The sequence below is a fragment of the Barbus barbus genome, assembly GCF_936440315.1.
Source record: "Barbus barbus genome assembly, chromosome: 16".
In the NCBI taxonomy this organism is placed as follows: Eukaryota; Metazoa; Chordata; class Actinopteri; order Cypriniformes; family Cyprinidae; genus Barbus; species Barbus barbus.
Window position 1 is genome coordinate 14222830 of NC_136744.1, and position 20578 is coordinate 14243407.

The 20578-nt window shown below is 39.6% G+C and overlaps 1 protein-coding gene across 1 annotated transcript; it reads left to right on the plus strand.

The window, feature by feature from the left end:
• Positions 1 to 1642: 1642 nt before the first annotated feature.
• LOC306882735 (SH2 domain-containing protein 4B-like) lies at positions 1643 to 20397 on the plus strand (the record flags this gene model as incomplete). The annotated part of the gene is made up of 8 exons (XM_079437587.1): positions 1643 to 1817; positions 6832 to 6991; positions 7310 to 7457; positions 9804 to 9942; positions 10081 to 10375; positions 11039 to 11166; positions 12739 to 12959; positions 18756 to 20397. The coding sequence occupies 8 exons, from the start codon at positions 1643 to 1645 to the stop codon at positions 18846 to 18848; spliced, it is 1359 nt and encodes a 452-aa protein (XP_079293713.1). The 3' UTR covers positions 18849 to 20397.
• Positions 20398 to 20578: the final 181 nt, after the last annotated feature.

Below are 20578 nucleotides of genomic sequence, written 5' to 3' on the forward strand. Positions count from 1 at the left end.
TATTTCCTGTATTAAGATGTTGATAAAATAGCTGTATTCTGTTATTGAAAAATGAAAATGATACAGTGGAATGAACACTTTAAAAATACACCACTGTTCACAAGTTTGGAATCTCATTTATTTATTTGAAGGAAACTCGTATTTCTATTCAATATAACATTTAATTGTTTAAAGAAAAGAAAAACCAAACAGTACAACACGGTTCTCTTTTAATATTACTTTTAAGTGTCTATAAATATTTATACAATTTGATCATTATTGAATTAAACAATGAAAATGCTGTAAATTGTCAAATGCTAACTAATGTAACAAATACTTACCAGTAAAGTATTACCAAAAATGTTTGAATCAAATAACTATTTTATTAATTATTAAGTCATAAATTCAGGCTTTAGAGTTATAGAAAAAAACCTCTAGAAACTAATCCAAATCAGAATCAGAATGAGCTTTATTGACAAGTATGTTTACACATACGAGGAAATCAGTCTGTTGTTCTTTTGAGAGAGGTTCTTACATACCCTACTATCTTAAAAGAAGAAAGAAGACTGGATCTAACCAGTATAAAATGAGAAGTGGAGGGCCCAGATGCACAACAACATGAGTACAAGCACATCAGGGTCCCTAGTTTGAGAAACAAAGCTCTCACTGGAGCTCAGCTGGCAGCCTCATTGAACAGTACTCACCAAAGACCAGCTTCATCTGCTTTAGTGGAGACTCTGAGATACTAGCCCTTTAGTGAAAATACAGCATCTGACACTGGCAAATAAAAAGGGTTACACTTTATTTTGATAGTCCACTTTAGACATTCTTTAGACTCATTCTATGAGTTTATCATAGTCAGTATGTTGTATGCTGTGGACCCATCAAAATAAAGTGTTAAAAGATATTAAGCAGGCAGTCTAATAATCTAATGAATGCTAGTCGACATGTAGTTGCACAGTTACTTACTATTAGTAGAATGTCTAAAGTGGACTATCGAAATATAGTGTTACCATAAAAAGAAATGGAAAGAATGAGCAAAAGAACATAAAGACTGGATGGTAAATGAAAAGAAAAAGTAGTATGGAGCTGAGCTGCTCCAGAAACTGTTCGTGCAGAAGGTCTGTGAGAAGTGCCCTACTATATATCATCACAAATACAACATATATACTACACAACAAATATATCAAATATTCAACAAGGTAATGAATGAAAACTCACTATTGTTTTAATAAATGTGTTTAATATAGAAATAATCATCAATAACATTAAAAATAGCTTGGCTTTACTGTAATTTGGATTGATTTAACACATCTTTGATTAACTATCAATTCATTAAAATTTATGATGATTTCAATCTTTTAAACAGTATGTTTATGACATATTCTGATACAACCTGCAAAATGTTTTGCCACAACTACCTAAGAAATTCTCCTAAAACTTATAAAAAAGTCAATATAAATAAAGTGGGAACTATGCTACTGTCTCGGGGCATTTGTAGTTGAAGACTCACTTATAGGTGTAAAACATTGCAGGTTGTTCCAGGCAAACATGCTGAAATGGTAGTTAACTCTTTACCTTGTTTGACTCAAAGAATTCTGCTCCAAATATATCTGGCAGTTCTCCCAGCGTGCTCCTGGAGAGGAGATTCCGGCAGTCCAGAATGATGCAACAGATCTTGAGAGACATGTTTGTCGATCCAGAGCTTCTGGATGAACTAAATGAGGAGCAGAGGCAGATTCTTTTCTTCAAAATCCGTCAGGAGCAGGTGAGACGATGGACAGAGCATGAGAGCCAAGAGGAAAGCTGGGAAAGACCCATGACCAAAGAGAGAAATGGTGAGTCCGGCCTTCATGTATTCAGATAAAGTCTGCCATTTCTGGGTCCAAGCGCTCTATAAAATCCCAAGAGCAAACAACAAGCGGTGCTAATATACAATCATGGTGTGCTATTGTACTATTGAAAACTTTTACACTGGTGGCCAGAATTATTAGAACACTAGTATTTTCACCAGCTAAAAATGCTTTTAAGTCAGTTATTTCTATCTTTTGCTGAAGTGTGTCAGTAGGAAATATCAGTTTACATTTCCAAACATTCATTTTGCCATTAATTGTAATAATCCAGTGAGATTTTTGTTTGCACAATGAGTCTGACTACAGTCAGTGCCCAACACAGAGATCTGATCTCATCATCATCCAGTCTATCTGGAATGACATGAAGAAACAGAACAAACTGAGACAGAAATCCAGAAGAACTGTGGAAACATCTCCAAGATGCTTCAAGAAACCTCAGTGATCAAATAAAATAAAGCTCAGTGATAAAATAAATTCAAGATGGTAGACATTGATAGAAAATACATTAAAATACACAGTAATATGTACCATTATTATAGGGTTTATTAGTGAAACAACATGCAAACAGCACATGCTAACGGCAAACTCTACTGACACTTGTCAAATCTTTTTTTTATTTGCATGTTGTAAAGGATTTTAAATCTGTCACTTCTTAAGTTTCATGATGGTTAGGATGGTACCTTTGTAGCAGGCCCGGCGCCAGGACGCACGACTTGGGGGCACGACTTGGGGGGACACAGGGATTTAAATACTCTTTAGTTAAAGAATCAGTTCACCTAAAAATGAGAATCCTGTTGTCAATTACTCACCCTTGTGTTGTTTCAAAATGGATAAGACTTTCATTCAAATTCAGAACACAAATGAAAATAGTTTTATTATTTTCTCATCATTTCTGTGCATCCATTGAAATCCACCCAACCAAAACTTTGAGGCATGATTGCTTTATATGATAAACAGATTTAATTTAGGCTTTTAGATAAAAACATTGATCAACACATTGAGCTCATCAAATACCGTATGGAAACATGGATGAGTCCAACTTTTGGTTGCATTGACTGTTAATGGATGGACAAAAATGATATTAAAGATATATTTATTTGTGTTTCAAAAATGAATATAAATCTAATGGGTTTGGAATGACATGAAGGTGAGTGAATGATGACCATTTTAATTTTGGGGTGAACTATCACTTTAAAAAATATAATCTAGTCTGGGAGTCACGTGACGTCCTCATGAACCTAGTCGTACTTGAGTAGAGCTCCGTATGTTTGGCCTGATTTTTTTCGTTTTGTTTTGAGTTTTATTCATTGGTTGTGCTTTACCTGATGGCATGCAGGCATAAACAGCAGGAGTTGTCTCCATCGGCTTCTCCGATTAAGAAGAAATCCAAGTCACCGAACTCAAGCTATATGATGGACAAGATGGCGAACACTGTTACAAACTTTGAGGACATTCTAAGAACCGAGTTGACTGCGATGCAGAACAAGTTCGCTTCTCACATGTCAGTTGTTCAGTCGCTATGCTCTAAACTGGATCTTCTTACAGGGGAGATGTGAGAACAAAAGAAAGTTGCTGCAGAGCAGCATAGGCGCGTTGCCGCGCTCGAGCAACAGGTTGTGGACTTACAGGATCACAATAAGCGCAGCAATTGTGTTCTGACAAATTTTGGCAATGTGTAACCTCATCCTCGTTGGTGGATAGATGGTGTTTATTAAACCCTTCTGCTAAGTCTTTCACTTTCTTTTCTGCTACTCATAAATCCTATTCACAAATTGACTATATTTTCATTTCTACAGCTTTATCTTCAGCTGTTCGTGATGCCGATATCTGTTCCTTATCTTTGTTGGATCATGATGGAAATTTGTGCAGATTATTTTTGATCCCTTGGCCATCTCGTGCCACTAGATGGAGATTTAACCCTAAATTGTTGCAGGAGGAAAGTTTTTGCAGTCAATTCAGAAATAAATTTGCTGAGTTTATTGAAATTAACCAAGGTTCAGTGGATGCTCCTCGAACACTTTGGGATGCAGTTAAAGGGTTTATAAGGAATAACTCGATTTCATATGCCTCTTTCCTTCAGAAAAACCAACACAAAAAATAGTTGAACTGGAATCACAGCTCTAGAATCTGACTAGAGATAATCAGCGTTATTTCTCAGACAATACACTCAGTAAAATCATGGCAGTTAGGTCCGAACTCAATTCATTACTGAGATCCAGGGCAGAATTCCTGATCCAAAGATCCAGGCAGAATTATTATTTTCAAGGGAGTAGACCAAGCCACCTTTTAGCCTTTTAGATTACGCAACAGTGAAAATTTTGCTAATATTTCAGCTGTGAAATCCCAATCTGGGCTCATTATGACAGACCCAAAAGACATTAATATCGCCTTTCACTCTTTTTACTCTAACCTCTATACTTCTTCTGCTGATGGTGATCCTGACTCTTTTGCATCTTTTCTGTCCAACCTTGATTTGCCCAGGCTGTCAGATTCAGATTCGGAATACCTGGCTGAACCGATCTCTCTTCAGGAGCTGGAGTCAGCAAATTGATCTATGAACAAGGGGAAATCCCCAAGCATAGATGTCATTCTGATCTAATTGTATACTACTTTTTGGTCGGATTTAGACCCCCTCATGTTAGATATGATACATTTTTCAGTTGCTCAAGGATCATTTCACCCATCTATTAATATAGCTGTTATTTCTCTCTTGTTAAAAAAAGATAAAGACCCGACTTCCTGTTCTAGTTACCGGCCACTTTCTTTGATAGGAACTGATGTTAAATTATATGCTAAAGTACTATCTCGTCGCCTAGAGAAATTTATGAATAGGCTAGTTCATCTTGACCAAACAGGATTCATAAAATCTCGCTCAGCTTCAGATAACTTATGCATGTTATATCATATTATTAATTCAAATGATAGTTTGTCCTCCCCTTGCGCAGTATTATCTTTAGATGCGATGAAAGCTTTCGATCAGCTAGAATGGAACTATTTATGGGTGGTTCTACAGCATCTGGGTCTGGGATCGAGTTTCATAAATATGATAAAAGTTCTGTATGCCAATCCAGCAACCACTGTTCTCACAGGTGCTGTTCGCTATAACCCATTCTTTATACATCGAGGTATTCATCAGGGTTGCCCGCTGTCTCCTCTGTTATTTGCCCTATCCTTGGAACCCTTAGCCCAACGGTCCGACAATCTGAAACTATTTCTCCCATAAATATGCAGAATACTCATCGTCATATTTCTTTGTTTGCTGATGATATCTTATTGTTTTTGGAGAAGCCGTCACATTCTGTTCCTCATGTGTTGAATTTATTTGACCATTTTGGATCTCTCTCTCTGGGTTTAAAATTAATTGGAGTAAGTCATGTTTACTTCCCCTCAATTCTAAAATTGATTCCATGTCCCTTTCTATATCTATTCCATTGGTTCAAAACTTTAAGTACTTGAGGATAGATGTTTTTCCTTCCCTGCAGGAAATCGTCTCAAAAAACTATAATGGTATTCTAGCCAAAGTATCCTCAGATTTGGAAAATTGGTCTCGTCTTCCTACTTCTTTTCAGGCCCGTATATCAGTAATTAAAATGAATGTTCTCCCACGTATTAATTTATTTTCTTCCATGATTCCTCTCACTCCACCGTTTGGCTACTGCAATAAACTAGATGCATGTGTTTCACGGTATATATGGGATGGGAAACGTCCTCGTATTAAACTGACTACCTTACAACGATGTAGATTACATGGAGGTCTTTCTTTCCCTAATTTTAGACTTTATGCTCAAGCCTTTTCCCTCCGCCCTTTAGCAGTTTGGTTTGATCCTGACGCTTCTGTGTCTTGGAGAACAATTGAGGAATCTATCGTTTATCCGTATAAATTGAAGCATCTTGTTTTTTCGGGAGTTCCGCTTAGGCAGTGTAAATCTCGGTTTGGTCCCATTGTAACCCATCTCCTCTACACATGGAGGGATGTTGAAAGACGTTCACAACTAGCTACAAAATGGCATAGGCATTCGCCTACGGGTGTATGGGGTGCCTTGGAACTCACAACTGCCTGTTCACCCTTTGCACAAACTAATCCTTCCTTCTGAGGAATCTCCCTCCTCTGCTTCAGTCATTTATCTCTTTCTTCTTGAGCATTCATACAAACCTTTATCTATTACAACTGTATGGGCTAAGGATCTTAATGACGATGTGCATGTTTTATTTTCCGATCAGGTATGGGGTATGTTTAAATTGCCTTCTAAAAACCCTAATCACCAAATGATTCATTGGAAATTGCTGCATAGGGTTTACTTGACTCCAATGAAACGTTTTTATATTAATCTGTCGTCTACTCCTAAATGTAATCTCTGTTCCCAAGGAGTTTTAGGCACGTTTTTGCATATTTTTGGGGGAGTGCCCCTCTCTCTCACCTTTTTGTCTTTTCGGCTCTCACAGGACCTATCATATTTGTTGGGTACTGAGATATGTTTGACTCCGCGCCATTTTTTCATGAATGACTTTTGGGACTTCACCTTGTCTCTCCAACAAAGATCTTTACTGTTAGCTGCTCTCACAGCAGAAAAAAAAATAGCTTGTCAACCGTTGGAATCCTCCTCAGACAATGGACAGACGATCCTGGACTGTGTATTTGTTGAACATTATCTCGATGGAACTCTCTACTTCTCGTATACATGGATCTAATGTGGAAACTGTAAATTCATGGCATTCAGCTTTTAATGTTGTGCCTTCTTTTCTAAAATCTTTGTAAAATTATTTTATTGTTATTTGTTTATCTATTCATATTAATTAATATGTGTTTATTATTATTATTTATGTTTTTTTTTTTTTTTTTTTTTAAGTCTACCAAGGGGTGGGGTGGGTTTTAAATTTGTACAGCTGATTTTTGTTTTGTACTACTGTTCCACAAACTAAAACTCAATAAACCGTTGTTAACAAAAATATATATATAATCTAGTCTGGTTTTCACATCTGCCTTTATCACTGTCTCAAGAAAACAGAAAGAGTGTTCAGTGGCTGCAGGGCAGAGATGGCGAGGTGTGGGTCTGGGTAATGGGGGACGCCCCTGGAGACAAACCATACGAGATGATTGTCAAAGAGCTGATGGAGGACAGAGCCAGACGACAGGCTCAGTTAGAAGCCCAGGAGCTGTGGTGAGGATTGTGAACTGAACACCAAATCCATGATGTTTATCTGTATCAACTGACAAGATTAGAAACTTGTTTCATTTCCAAAATAAAAACATAAAATATGAAATATTTTCCTGTAGAGATTTAGCATCATGCTTCAGGGTGCCACATAGAAATATAAGATTTATTTTGTTTATACAGAAAAATCATATCATTCTTCCAAATATGCCTAAGGAAACAAAACAATACATAGGTGTAAAAGTTCAATCAGGTTGTTTTAAGGAATTTTCAAATCCTAGTTTATTAAAAGATTTCCCACCTTATTTTCTGGCATTTTCCAAGGCGGAAGAAGGAAGAAGAAATAAAGCAAAAGTTCAGAGATGCCATCACAAAGGAAAAAGCACGCTTAGTTGCAGGAAAGTGGAAGGAAGAAGCCGAGGACAGGAAGGCAGCCAAACAGGAGGAGGAACAAATACGGGAGAAACTAAAGGTGATTGATCAACAAAAGCCTCAAACTTCTAAATGTGCTGCAAAATAAAAATGCACTAATTGGCCTCAGCAAGATAAAAACGGTTGACAGCGTTCCACAAGGATCCAAACCATCTGCTAGAAAGTTAGGGGACTAACTTAACAGTGGGTGTCACAAAACAATCCAAGTTATCAATTACTTGTAGGATACCTGCAATGATGTCCACCTTTAGGGCCTAACATTCGTTTGGTGGATGTTGTTTTCCACCAAAGTCTCTGTAAATTATTTAGGTAAGTGTGTGGAACGGCTGCAGTATGTGGAGGTGAGCTTTCTGTACTTCTATTCTCTCTACCTCCCTTTGAGAGACAGAGAACAATGAGGAAAACAACCAGGCAATCAATACTCAATCTGAAACCAACAGGAGGGCAACTTGCTGCATCGATGACAAAAACCAGGGCCGAGTGCTTTTTTAAGTTTCCCAAAACAGTCTATGTACTTTTGTTTTGTCATGTTAGTCTTAGTTGCTTCCTAGTTTGAGGCTAAATGAAACATAAAGGCCCGGTTTCACAGACAGGGCTTAGGCTAAAACAGGATTAGGCCATAGTTCAATAAGGACATTTGGGTAATTTTTAAAAACGTGCTTTGGAAAAAACATTACTGGTGTGCATCTTGAGACAAAACAAATGCACTGATATATTTTAAGATCAGTCAGTGCAAGTTTGTTTCAGTTGAACCAGCTCAGACTTACATTTTAGTCCAGGACTAGGCTTAAGCCTTGTCTGTGAAACTGGGGGAAAATGTATTACACAAAGCTGAAGCTGCTTTTGGTTGATGTTGTGAAAAGTAGAAGTCATGTTAAAATGTGAAAGGGTCAATGACAAATAAGAGTGCACAGGAAAATGAATAGGAGTAATCTATTAAAAACCTGCTTTATTTCAAGCACTTAAAAATGTACTTGTGAATTAATGTTAATTTGAAAATCCATTTATAGTAACTTACATACAAATGTAAGAAACATATACATTATACAATAACATTTCGTTACATGAGCGAACACATCTTGAACTTTTAATAATGATTTATAATAAATTTAAATATTTTTTACAAATATCATGAATTCTTAATTCTTAAATATCATACGTTTTTGAGGAGTCACATGAAATTTTACAAACTGAACTAAGTTGCCATGTCATAATAAATGTCAAATTCCCTGACATGTCATGGGTCTTCTCTAACTTCCTGCTGACCGCATTACATCAAAAAGATATTCAAACATCAATAGGCAGTGAAGTAGTTTTGTTGAATCACACTTTTTTAATGTATACCTTCCAAAAGATATCAAACTTTACTTTAAAGTTTTTTTTTATTATTAATTTAAAAATTATGTATATCATTGACCCAAAATCTAGATGCATGGTACTGTGACAAGTCAAAAACATGTCCACTTTATAAGCATGAATAAGAAAATTTGGCTGTAGGAAAGTGAGGGCAGAGTCAATTAATCTTAAAGAGGAGATAAGATCCTAAAGGCATCTCCAATGCTGCAAGATTAGTTATTCAGAATTTGCACTGATGGCATTATCTTTTCAAAGAGGAAGAAAAAGAAAATGGCAGAACGTAGGAGGAGTCAGGGCAGACAAGTGTGGCGGCACAACTGTTTTTTAATATTCACACTGCAGATTCCCAAAGAGGCCTTGATGGTTAGCCATGATTTGCGGCCTGGTAATGAGACCTTCTAAAGAAACTTGTCAAATATTAAAGAGCTCATTTATCACAGCCCACATATCATCCCTCTTACTGGAAAGTGCTGAGTCATTAAACTTTGAAGTGTTTCTCTCACAATACTCCTTCAGAAATCTTTAAAAAAGCTGTCAAGGCACAACGGAAAGAGAAGAGTGAAAAGAAAATGGGTGAACCTCTCAAAAGTTTTTTAGTTAGACGTTCTTCAGTTATATGAGAAGACACTTCAATAAAGAGCAACTATGTCAGCAAACTCAAAGACAAAGATCTCCATACTAAATGAACAAGAATGAACAATATTTTCGATAGCAACTTTCAGGACCTAAACTACAGTCATCTTTTTGGACTCTACTGGTCTAAACAAAGAGTGTCTGTTTTCAGATAACGCCTCATTGGTAATTACCTTATGCCAATAATTACACAGCTTAAGTATCTCAAACAACCATGCTGCCACATGTTAGTGTCCTAGAGGATTAATTATTCAACCAAACGATTTCCATTTCAACACAGCTAATGAGCCACTGGTGCTAATTCATTAGTGCTGCAAGAGTTAGAACAACATACTGAGGCTAAGTAAGAACTGAGGTGCATTTGATTTGTCAAAAAACCTGTGTTACTCTCACACAGAAACAAGAGGAAGAGGAGAGGCAGAGGGAAGAGGAGGAGATACGACGTGCAGAGGAAAAAAGAGCAAAGGAGCTATATATGTCCCTTGAGCAAGAACAAAAAAGAAGTGAACAACGTGACAAAGAGTGGGAGGAACAATGTGAGTGAAGATGTTATTTCTTCATATACATTGTTGTCTGTCAAACCAGCATTTTCCAGCAAAGTTGCATGCAATCTATACTTTCTTATCACTTTTTCTCCATCCGACCATCTATTCTTTCTACTTCTTCCTCTGTAGTATGTCGCTCCAAAGAAGCTGATGAGGCAATGACAAGAAAGGCTTGCTGGGCAAGAGATGAGTATAAGCGCCAGTCACTACGGGCCATAGAGAAAGGCCATGTTGCTGGCCTGAGCGGCCAATTCCAGAAACAATCCAACCGGAGACACAGTACTTTCATTGAACCATCTGTTAGTCCTGTTTCTAGGAATGAAGTTCGTCCCAGGCCCAGCCTTCAGCGTGCAGAACCTCCTCTTTACCGGCGCAGACAAAGCCGCAGACATAGTACAACAGCAACACAACCACTAATGGACAGGTAACCATTCTGTAGAGGAATAACAGTATGTGATACTGAATTTAGATGATATTATAGTCAAGTGCTTTAAGCAAATATTTCTTTATTTGGAACACACAAACATTAGAATTCTGGCTGATATGGATAATTAATTTCATGGTATCACCAATAACCAATAAGTGGCTAATGTTAAAATCTATACTATTTTATTTTTTATTCAGCAGACATTTTAATTCCAAAGTGACTCACACTCAGAGTATTGCATTTTGTTAATAAAAAAACATTTAAAAAAATTTAATTAAAGTTAATTTAGGCATCTTAAATTTATATCATAGAGCATTAAAATGGATATGTTTTTAATTTGCTTAAGATTACATTTACCAGTCACCCTTACATATGTGTGCATAAAAAATTCCCTACAGAAGAAACGCTTTAGACCACCCTAAGCTGGTTTGTAGGTCTTAACTGGTTTAAGCTGGTTTAGCTGGTCTCCCCAGACTGTCCAAGCCCATGTTCATTTGGTTCAGCTGCTCACCCAGCTTTACTTGATCTAATATAGGCAAACCAGGCCTTGTTGACCAGATTGGAAGACCACCAAACCATCTTAGGCTGGTCCTTTCAAAAGAATTATGAATTAGATCAAGAACTGTGTAATTCTGTAAATTAGTGCTTTCTTCCCATTAGCCCTGCATGGGTGCGAACACCACGGCCCAGTTCCAGGGAAATGGTTATTCTCTGGTTCACTGAAGAGCAGAAACCAAAACAAGCGGGATACGAACGGAATGGCAATGCTATCGCACCGTGGTTTCACGGTAAGGTTTCTTAATGACCTCTCTGGTGTCTCCCGTTATCCGATACGATGCATTAAAATCCAAGATCACCTGTTAAATTGTGTGCAACATGAATAGCTTGCCAATGTCAGCATTAATTGCAGAATGTGGCTGACGAATACCATCCCGTAAACAAGTGGAAAACATTAGTAGTTTTAGCGAAGCAGACATACAGTATGCTAGCACCTCTCAAGCCGATAACAGATCTCTGCCCTTTTACCCTCTTGTGCACACTGTCACTCAGATCCACAAGGAGAGAGAAATGGAGTATGGAATATGCAGCCCTTGTTTTGAAATCAGAAACTAGCCGACCAACAGATGGAGAGCGGTGGTGTGTGCCTGCGTCTACTTGTACACGGACAGACAGTAGAGAGAAATTGAGGGGGAGTGCTCAATAATTCAAAGGCTTTGCTAGGCTAATTACTGGCGTGAGTCCTGCAGCTTTGTCATGTTAGAATGGGTTACAGTGTGTGACTCCTGGTTAAATGACAAGAGAGCAGATTAATAGGCTTGTGAGTGTCGGAAATTCCAACAGAATGTGGGCCACACATCAGTCTGTGTGATTCTGAATAGATGCGTCTAGATAAGAGGACAGACGCACACTCATTCATACCCTTACTGACACACACATACACAAGCCACGGTGTCGGTTTACACCAACACTGCTGGTAGAGATACATGGAAAAAACATACTATACCACTTTCTATCCGGCACCTGATGACTCCATTACAGAGATAACAAGATTACAATGGAAACAATGCTGAAATACCTACACAACTACTCTTTATTTGTTACCCTTGTGGAAAAAGAAGTTTGCTTAACTATATTGAATGTGCACTTATAGTGTTCTTCAAATCAAAGTACAAAAAGATACTTGCAGATAATATAATATTAGCATGAACTCATGGCTATAATTAAATATACTTTTAAAAAGTGCACTTTGTAATAAAGTCAAATAAAAGTTGCTTCAAAGAAGTACACTTATTTGGTGTGTTGACTAACATAGTAAAGCACATTTACTTTATTAGAATTTTAACTGTAGTGTGTTATTCAGTATTAAATATATTTTAATTTTTTTAAATTACAGCTTTAGCTTACAAATGTGTAAATGCAAACATATTTAAACACATGACATACAAGTTTCAGTAGAACTAACCAAATGTTTGTCAGCTGTAACCATATTTCAAAGACAATTATGAAACTGCATACATTTAAACTAAAATAAATAATACATTTTAATTTAATCGCAAACAACATACAATTAACGGTAACACTTTATATTAGGGAACACTTATTAACTATTAACTACGACTCTTCCCTCAATAAACTCCTAATTTGCTGCTTATTAATAGTTTATTAAGTTTAGGTATTGGGAAGGATTAGGGATGTAGAAGAAGGTCATGTAGAATAAGGCATTAATGTGTGCTTAATTACTACTAACAAATGGCTAATATTCATGATAATTAGCAACTAGTTAAGAGACCCTAAAATAAAGTGTTACCATATCAACAAAAAAAACATTTTGAATTAGTGATGTGATGTCTATGCTGAAGGTATCATCTCCCGAGAGGACTCGGAGACACTGCTTATGAATGCTGCTGAGGGCTCTTTCTTGGTACGGGTCAGTGAGAGGATATGGGGCTATACACTGTCCTATCGCACAGCCAGCGGTTTCAAGCATTTCCTTATCGATGCTTCTGGGGACTATTACAGCTTTCTGGGTGTGGACCAAAACCGTCATGCCACCCTTGCTGACCTCATCGACTTCCACAAGGTAGAAGTGCAGTAATAGTAATAGTGTGTGACATATGGGTAAATGGATTTTTACCTCAAGAATGAAAAAGATAAAAACATTTATTTACACCAACCAAAATGCATTTAAAATAGTTGATATGAATCGTTCACAATAAGGCCAGTAAATTTAGAAATAGAAAATAACGTCATTTCCTGAGAACAAAAGCTCAAAGTTCTGTTATCTTTTACTCACCATCATGTTGTTCCAAGGCAGTGCATGTCCAGACTGCTCTTTTCCATTAAATGAAGTTGGACGGATGAGGCTCAAGGAATTAAGCTTCAAAAAAAGTCAAAGCACAACAAAAGCATGATTAAAGTATTCCATACAAGGCTGTTAAACCCATAAGTCAAAATTCTTAGTTCGCTTCATAGTCCTTTGGACGACGTCTATTTATCAGATCGAACATTTTAGTCAAGAACTATAGGCTCATGTCAAGGTCAAAAGGAAGGGACACAGTTTGTTCAACAAACTAACAAATATTTATCAAACGATACTGTTGTATACTGACCTGAGAAACATTCTCTTTATAATAGTTAAGGAATCAATCAGTGATTCCCATTTTACCTGTCATTTATTTAGAATCATAAACTTGCGATGATTCATAAAAAATTTTTGAGTCGGTTCTTTTTTTCATGAATCGGTCAGGCTAACTGTGAATCAACTGAAACATTTGCTTCACTTTTTCGAAGCTATAGCGATTCCTGCTGGTCAAAAGTGTGAAAACAGTTACAATCTAATCTACAGTCCTATTTAATGTAATATAGTAATTAAATACAATTAAATACGAAGTGTCTGTATAATTTGTTCCCCTTCAGGAACTCGAGCTGGGTCCGAAGACACTTAGGGAACGCCTTCAGCATGACCGCGCTCTGAATCATCTGTACAATCAGTCCAATGGAAGGGCGAGGCGTCACGGGCGGGTGACGTCACGACCAGGAAGCTATAAAGGCACTTGCGGCAGAGCAGGCTTCAGCTTTCTGTCATTCAGCAAGCGCTCTGTGTGTCTGTCAGTCCGATGTTTGTTTTGTGAGTCTTATTTGGTGTTGTTTGTCAAAAAAAAAAGCACTATGTCCAAAGCCACAAGTAAATCAAAGCATAAGGGCGACCTCGGATCACGCTTCAAGCTGTGTGTTCCTCCCTGCTCTCACTACAATCACGAGCGGGGATACACACAGTTTGCGCGTGGTCTGCCTGGGCGCGTGCATGCGGAGTCAGCTCTCGAGGGAGCCGACTGCTCACACACGGTGAGCGGCTTCCGCAACGCACGCTTCGCTCCCGGAGGGCTCTCTTCGAGAAGGGAGCCTTTGCGAGTGTTCCTCGTGGTGCTGGCCCCGCGGCTGCCGAGGCATGGAATGGATCATCATCAGATCCAGCGCCCGCTCTCTGTGTTCGGAAGCCCCGCCCCGCGGTTTCTTCCCACAGAGAGGGAGCTCGAAGCTCCGCTTGTCTTCCTCCGAGGAGGTGGACGTGAAAGACGTCGATGAGCTTTGTAAAGCTGCAGTGTTTGCACAAGCATATTATGAATGACTACATCATTATATTCGCGCTGTCAGCTCTAAGATAAAGGGCTGATTGTGCTTTTCCCCGCCGTAAGATCTCGCGGTTCCGGTCCGTCACTGCTGAGGCATGGCGGCGAGTGAGATCGCGGGGATTGCAACATGGATCTGGCGGATGGGTTGGAGACGGGTTCGCCCTATCTCCACCTGCATTCCCCAGATCTAGCACTCTCGCTTGGGGCTGGAAGCCCGCGGTGCGGTTCTTCCCCCTTTTAGTGAGAGCTCGCTGTTGCAGCGCGCGTTGCCGAGGCGACCGTGTGCATTAAGTCATTCTCATTCTTATTATGAATCATTTTCATATCAGACCGTGTTTACTCGTCTGGTTGTCTTTCTGCATTTAATTTCTGTTGAATTAAATGATGTATTTCATCTAACTAGGAGAAGTTAGATGTGTATGTATACACATACATATGTGTATATAGGAGCCTCTTGGGAATTTTCTCGAGTGAGAGCACGATGCTTTACCTTTCTTCCTCTGAGGAGGTTGAGGTGATCAGCAGGGGCTGCTGGGCGGAGCAGCCCCAACCGTGGTCCAGCTCCTCATTTAGGGAGCATCACCTCTCGTACTCCCGATAATATTGGAGTCAGAGTCACACTCCCGGGCCAAAGGCTTCTAGCATTAGGCGGATCTGTGGATCGTCATTCTCGCTGGATAGTCTTTGGCTAAAACGTCCTGCTGCCTATGACCCAGGACTTCTGAGGGCCGGCCCCTCTGGGGAAGAGCGGCGTACATCGCATTACACGGTGCCCGTCTCTCCTCAGTGCCCTCGGGAGATCGGTCTGCCAACCCTGCCGTGTTCCAGGGCGCAGCGGTCTCCAGCGAGCGCTTCTCTCAGTTACTTCCGCCCGGAAATGTAGCGCAACTTAGAGGCTTGCCACCCCTTCGGGGGTCTCTAGAGCAGCTAGTTCGGCCGTCTCCTGCCGGTGTGCCGTTCCAGGACACCGAGGCGAGCTAGCAGCTCTTAGCACACCAGAGGCCAGTCTCAAGAGACTGGTTCCCTCAGTAGGCACCTGGCGGTGAGGGAGCCCCTACTAAGCGTGTCTTATTGGGTCCTGCCTGAGCAGGCTCTGGTTCTATCAGTCTAGTCTTCCTATAAATGAGTCTGAGGACCGTCGTCTCAATAGGAGACTTCAGCTGAGGCAGTCCTGATGCTATGGTCCAGGACTCATGAGGGCAGGCCCCTCTGGGGAAGTTCGGCGTACACCGCGGTACACAGTGCCCGTCTTTCCTCAGTGCCCTCGGGAGATCGGTCTGCCAACCCTGCCAGTGTTCCAGGGCGTAGCGGTCTCAGGGTCTCTCGACGGTGTGTGTGAGCCCTAGACATGTGGAGGAAACGGAAAGCCCGATGCTGGGAGCTCCGTGTCGCCAGTTATCGTTAGCGACGGACAGAGCCTTTGAACCCACTGAGGGGGCACAGCTCATAGCTTCCGGTCTCTCAACCGAGGTTGTCGAGACCATCCTCCAATCCAGAGCTCCCTCTACGAGGAAACTGTACGCCCTGAAGTGGACACTCTTCACTTCATGGTGCGGAGACCGCCAGCTCAACCCAGTTAACTGCCCGATTGGTACAGTTCTGGAGTTTCTGCAGGCCCGTCTCTCCGCAGGGTTAACCCACTCCACCATTAAGGTGTACTTGGCGGCCATTGCGGCCTACTACGTTCCTGTCTGTGGTCAGTCAGTGGGTAGACACCCACTAGTTACACGTTTCCTCCGCGGTGCGCTGAGGCTTCTGTCCTCCTCCCTTCAGGGAGCCCGACCAGCAGAAGCTTAATTGTATGTGTCCAGTGTGAGCACTGGGCACGTACATCCACAGAGCTGCCCTGTGGAGAAAGGTGCTATGGTCCTCCTAAGAGGGGTCTTCCTGCTACTAAGCAGACCCTCAGTAGGTGGATAGTGGATGCTATTAATATTGCCTATGAGTCCTCTCAGCTCCCCTCGCCGATGGGAGTCAGAGCTCACTCAACCCGAGGTGTGGCGGCCTCCAAGGCCTTCCTAGCAGGTGTGTCTATGCAGGACATCTGCAACGCTGCTGGGTGGTCCACGCCCCTCACTTTTGTAAGGTTTTATGACCTCGACATTCGAGCCGCTCCGGGCTCTTCTGTCCTCTCGTCCTAGTACACACTGGGACTTGTCAGTCTGGCGGCGTGGGTGTCTCGTTCCCTAAGCGTCTTCGGACGCAGCTCGAGTTCCTGAAGGGGAATGGTCCCTTCATGGTTCCCCGAAGGGAACGAGACGCTGCGTCTCGAAGCCACACTTCCGGCATCCCTGCCAGCGCTTGCTTCATTCCTAGAAGCTGAAGCCGGCTCTGCTGCATGTGCCTTTATAGCTTCCTGGCCGTGACGTCACCCGCCCGTGACGCCTCGCCCTTCCATTAGACTGATTGTACAGATGATTCAGAGCGCGGTCACGCTGAAGGCGTTCCCTAAGCGTCTTCGGACGCAGCGTTTCGTTCCCTTCGGGGGAACCATGGTTACATGCGTAACCTGAGACGTTTTCTTTTAATAATTTGTAGTGCTTGTTTTATATGTTTCAGATGTAGCTTATGCCAGTTATAAAAACAATTAACTATCATTCTGCCTTATTATTTGTTTTTTAATATTCATTCAAATTGAACCTACATTATAGCCTATCTGACGAGATGACTTAAAGCCAATTGTTAGTTAATAATTTCAGGGGGGGTTTTCTTCTTCTTCTTTCTTCTTATCGTCTGACATTAGAGTAGCCTACATCGATTCATCCACTGGTGCAGTATGGATCCCAACGTGTTCATTTTGTGTGGTTTTTTTAAGCGTCAATTTTGGGAGTCCCTATTATATGGACTCACAGAGACGGAATATTTTAGTTTTTAAAAACTTCTATTATGTTCATCTGAAGAAAGAAAGCATAGGCTATATACATCTAGGGCGACATGAGGGTGATTAAATTATGAGAGAATTTACATTTTTGGAGGGAGTAGCGGTAGCCTACTTTTAAGGTATGAATCGTTTTGAATGAATTAATTCATTTTCTGTGCTGATTTTTAAGAAAAATATGTAGAATTCTGGTTTCAAACTTGGTAAAATGTGTTAAGTGAGGCAGATTATACAAATTATACAGAGATATGTACAACTTTGAGGCTTTTTTGCATTTCCTGGACTGATTTTTAAAGAAAATTTGTAGAATTCTGATTTTAAACATGAAGCGGATTATACTAATTATGTACAAATGTAGCCTATACTTTTAAGGTATGAATCGGTTCGCTGTTAAATAGGAAACATTAGTCCAGTCACGCACTCAATCGTTTGCAGTTAGTTATTAAACTGAATTACAATTTAATGAAACAACCGTCCTATCATTTGCCATGAAAAACCTATGTTTTGGACATGTATTGTGAAGTAAATAAATGATGGCAGAATGTGCCTTGGCCAATAAACTGCCTTTAGTTGTTTGGAAATTAACAATTACTTTCTTGTGTAGCCATTTAGTGCTTGTAGCTTCAGATGTAAGTTTTCATCATGCTCCACAGCAATGTTTTTACTGTGGAGAAGCTCTGATGCCCAGATACATGACAGCATGTGCTGGATTAAAGTTTGGTCCATCTTAAAGTCTCTGTATCTCTAAAAATGCTGCAACATTTTAGGAATGGATTAGGAGCCAGGGCTGATTCCTGAGTCAAACATAATGTAATCTGTACTAAAGCAAATTTCAATAGCTGAGAACAAACCTTCAGCATAGCCTGTGTAACCATGGATACATATTTCACTTTCTGGAATGCTGTCAAAGTTGGAGTCACAAGCTGTGAAATCTCTGACATTAGTTACATGCAAATGCAGGCAACGTTGTACAACTGTCAACAAGCGTTCCCGCTTCACGCCTCTGCAATATGGTAAAAATAAATAAAAAACACTGTAGAGAACCTGTCTACATTATATATGAAAATTACAACGGGTTTAGCTCAGATAGAAAAACATGCAGAATTCAATGACAATCACCGAATGAATAAAAAAGCAAGTCAGATTTACACAGCAGCACTAGAAACAAGACTGCCCTAACTATTTCGGGCCATATTTGACGCGTGTTTGAATATATAAAATAGATCGATGACAGGTAGCATGCTCCTTTTTAGCATAAAATGATTTTCAGCCATTTTTGTGTATCAGAAAACAGACTTTAAATCTTGTGCTCATTCTATTAGAATGCACAGTACACTGAAAAATGGCAACATCTGTCTATTCTCAGGAGGAAATCATCACAACTACAGGGAAAGAGCTGTTGCTGGAGGCCTGCAAGCGGACTGGGCCCTCTGTGGACTTCGGAGGGCTTTTCCCATGACTCCTTACACGCTAAAGACTTCAAAGGCTAATCTCTGTAGGGCAGCTAATGTAGTGTTCACTACATTTCAATGAACAAATAAACAAGACTTCTGGTCCTCATGTTCTGCCTCTGAGTTACAGTGCCTTATGATCAGGCCTCAACGGAAAGACTTTTTCTGTGATCATTTTTAAGGAAAATATGTAGAATTCTGGTTTTATACATTGTGAATGTGTTAAATGAAGCAGATTATACTAATTATGTAGAAATGTGTAGACCTTTGTGACACTGTATTTTCTGTGCTGATTTTTAATGAAAATAAGAATAATTCTGGTTTTAAAGATGTTAAATGAAGCAGATTATACTCATTTTACAGAAATGTATAAAACATTAAGTTTTTTTGCATTTTCTGTGCTGACGTTTAAGGAAAATATGAAGAATTCTGGTTTTAAAGATGGTAAATTGTGTTAAATGAAGCAGATTATACTCATTTTACAGAAATGTATAAAACATTAAGTTTTTTTGCATTTTCTGTGCTGACGTTTAAGGAAAATATGAAGAATTCTGGTTTTAAAGATGGTAAATTGTGTTAAATGAAGCAGATTATACAAATTATACACAGATGTGTAAACATTTTAAGAATTTATTTTGCATTTTCTGTGCTGATTTTTAAGAAAAATATGTAGAATTCTGGTTTCAAACTTGGTAAAATGTTAAGTGAGGCAGATTATACAAATTATGCAGAGATGTGTACAACTTTGAGGCTTTTTTTTTGTATTTCCTGGACTGATTTTTAAGGAAAATTTGTAGAATTCTATTAACAGAAAGTAGAATTTTAAACGTGAAGCAGATTATACTAATTATGTACTAGTTTTAGACACAAACTAGCCTGATGTAAAGTAACTGTGCATGGATCCGGGTTTTTTGTAGATGAAAAGCCATTAGTGATCAATTTTCTGCTCTTTTCTGTAATTATATAGTCAAATGCATTCATGTAGTGCAAGCATAAATGTATCTGAAATAGAATTAATATTTTCTGCTCTTTATAACAGGATGTGATGTGCAAAGCTATGTAAATAAGAACCAGTGTGAACACTGAAACAATACATCCAAAGAAAGTGTGACTAATGAAGGTCTGTTTTAACAAAAACAGGAAAAGACTGTTTCCTCAGTCCATTCTTTAGTTGTAATGTAGCTTTTTCCATTAGAGAGATAGTCGTTCTGTATTTTCCACTGAGAGAAATCAGATCTTCTATACTTCTGACCCAGCAAAATATGTGCACATCACCCTACAGAGGGTCAATGGTCTTTTTTATTTGTTCGCAATATGTTCCCACTGCATTTTCCCTGCCAGAAAAGGCCATAATGGGACTTTTTATTAGGACAGATTGCCAAAGGTGTTCAATCTAATGTAGAGGTGGCCGTGAAATGGCCAAGTTACCGAGATCCCAGTTCTGCTTTATCACCATTGAGTAAGACACTCCAGGTTTCTCCAGGATTATTGTGCTTGTAATTAGTGTGCTGTAAGTCACTTTGAACTGGAAAATGCCACTACTAAATAATGATGCTTTAGTAGTTCCCTGTCGATATTTCACTCGTACTGTATGGGAAAAACTAAATTTTTCTCTTCAACTGAAGTCTTTTCAATCACGTAGTGAAACTGCACGTCCATTGGTTCGTGCAGTGCTATAAAAAACGAACCAATGGCTCGGCGGCGGCGATGAGCCAGCCTATGGCTATGCAGCCCGCCA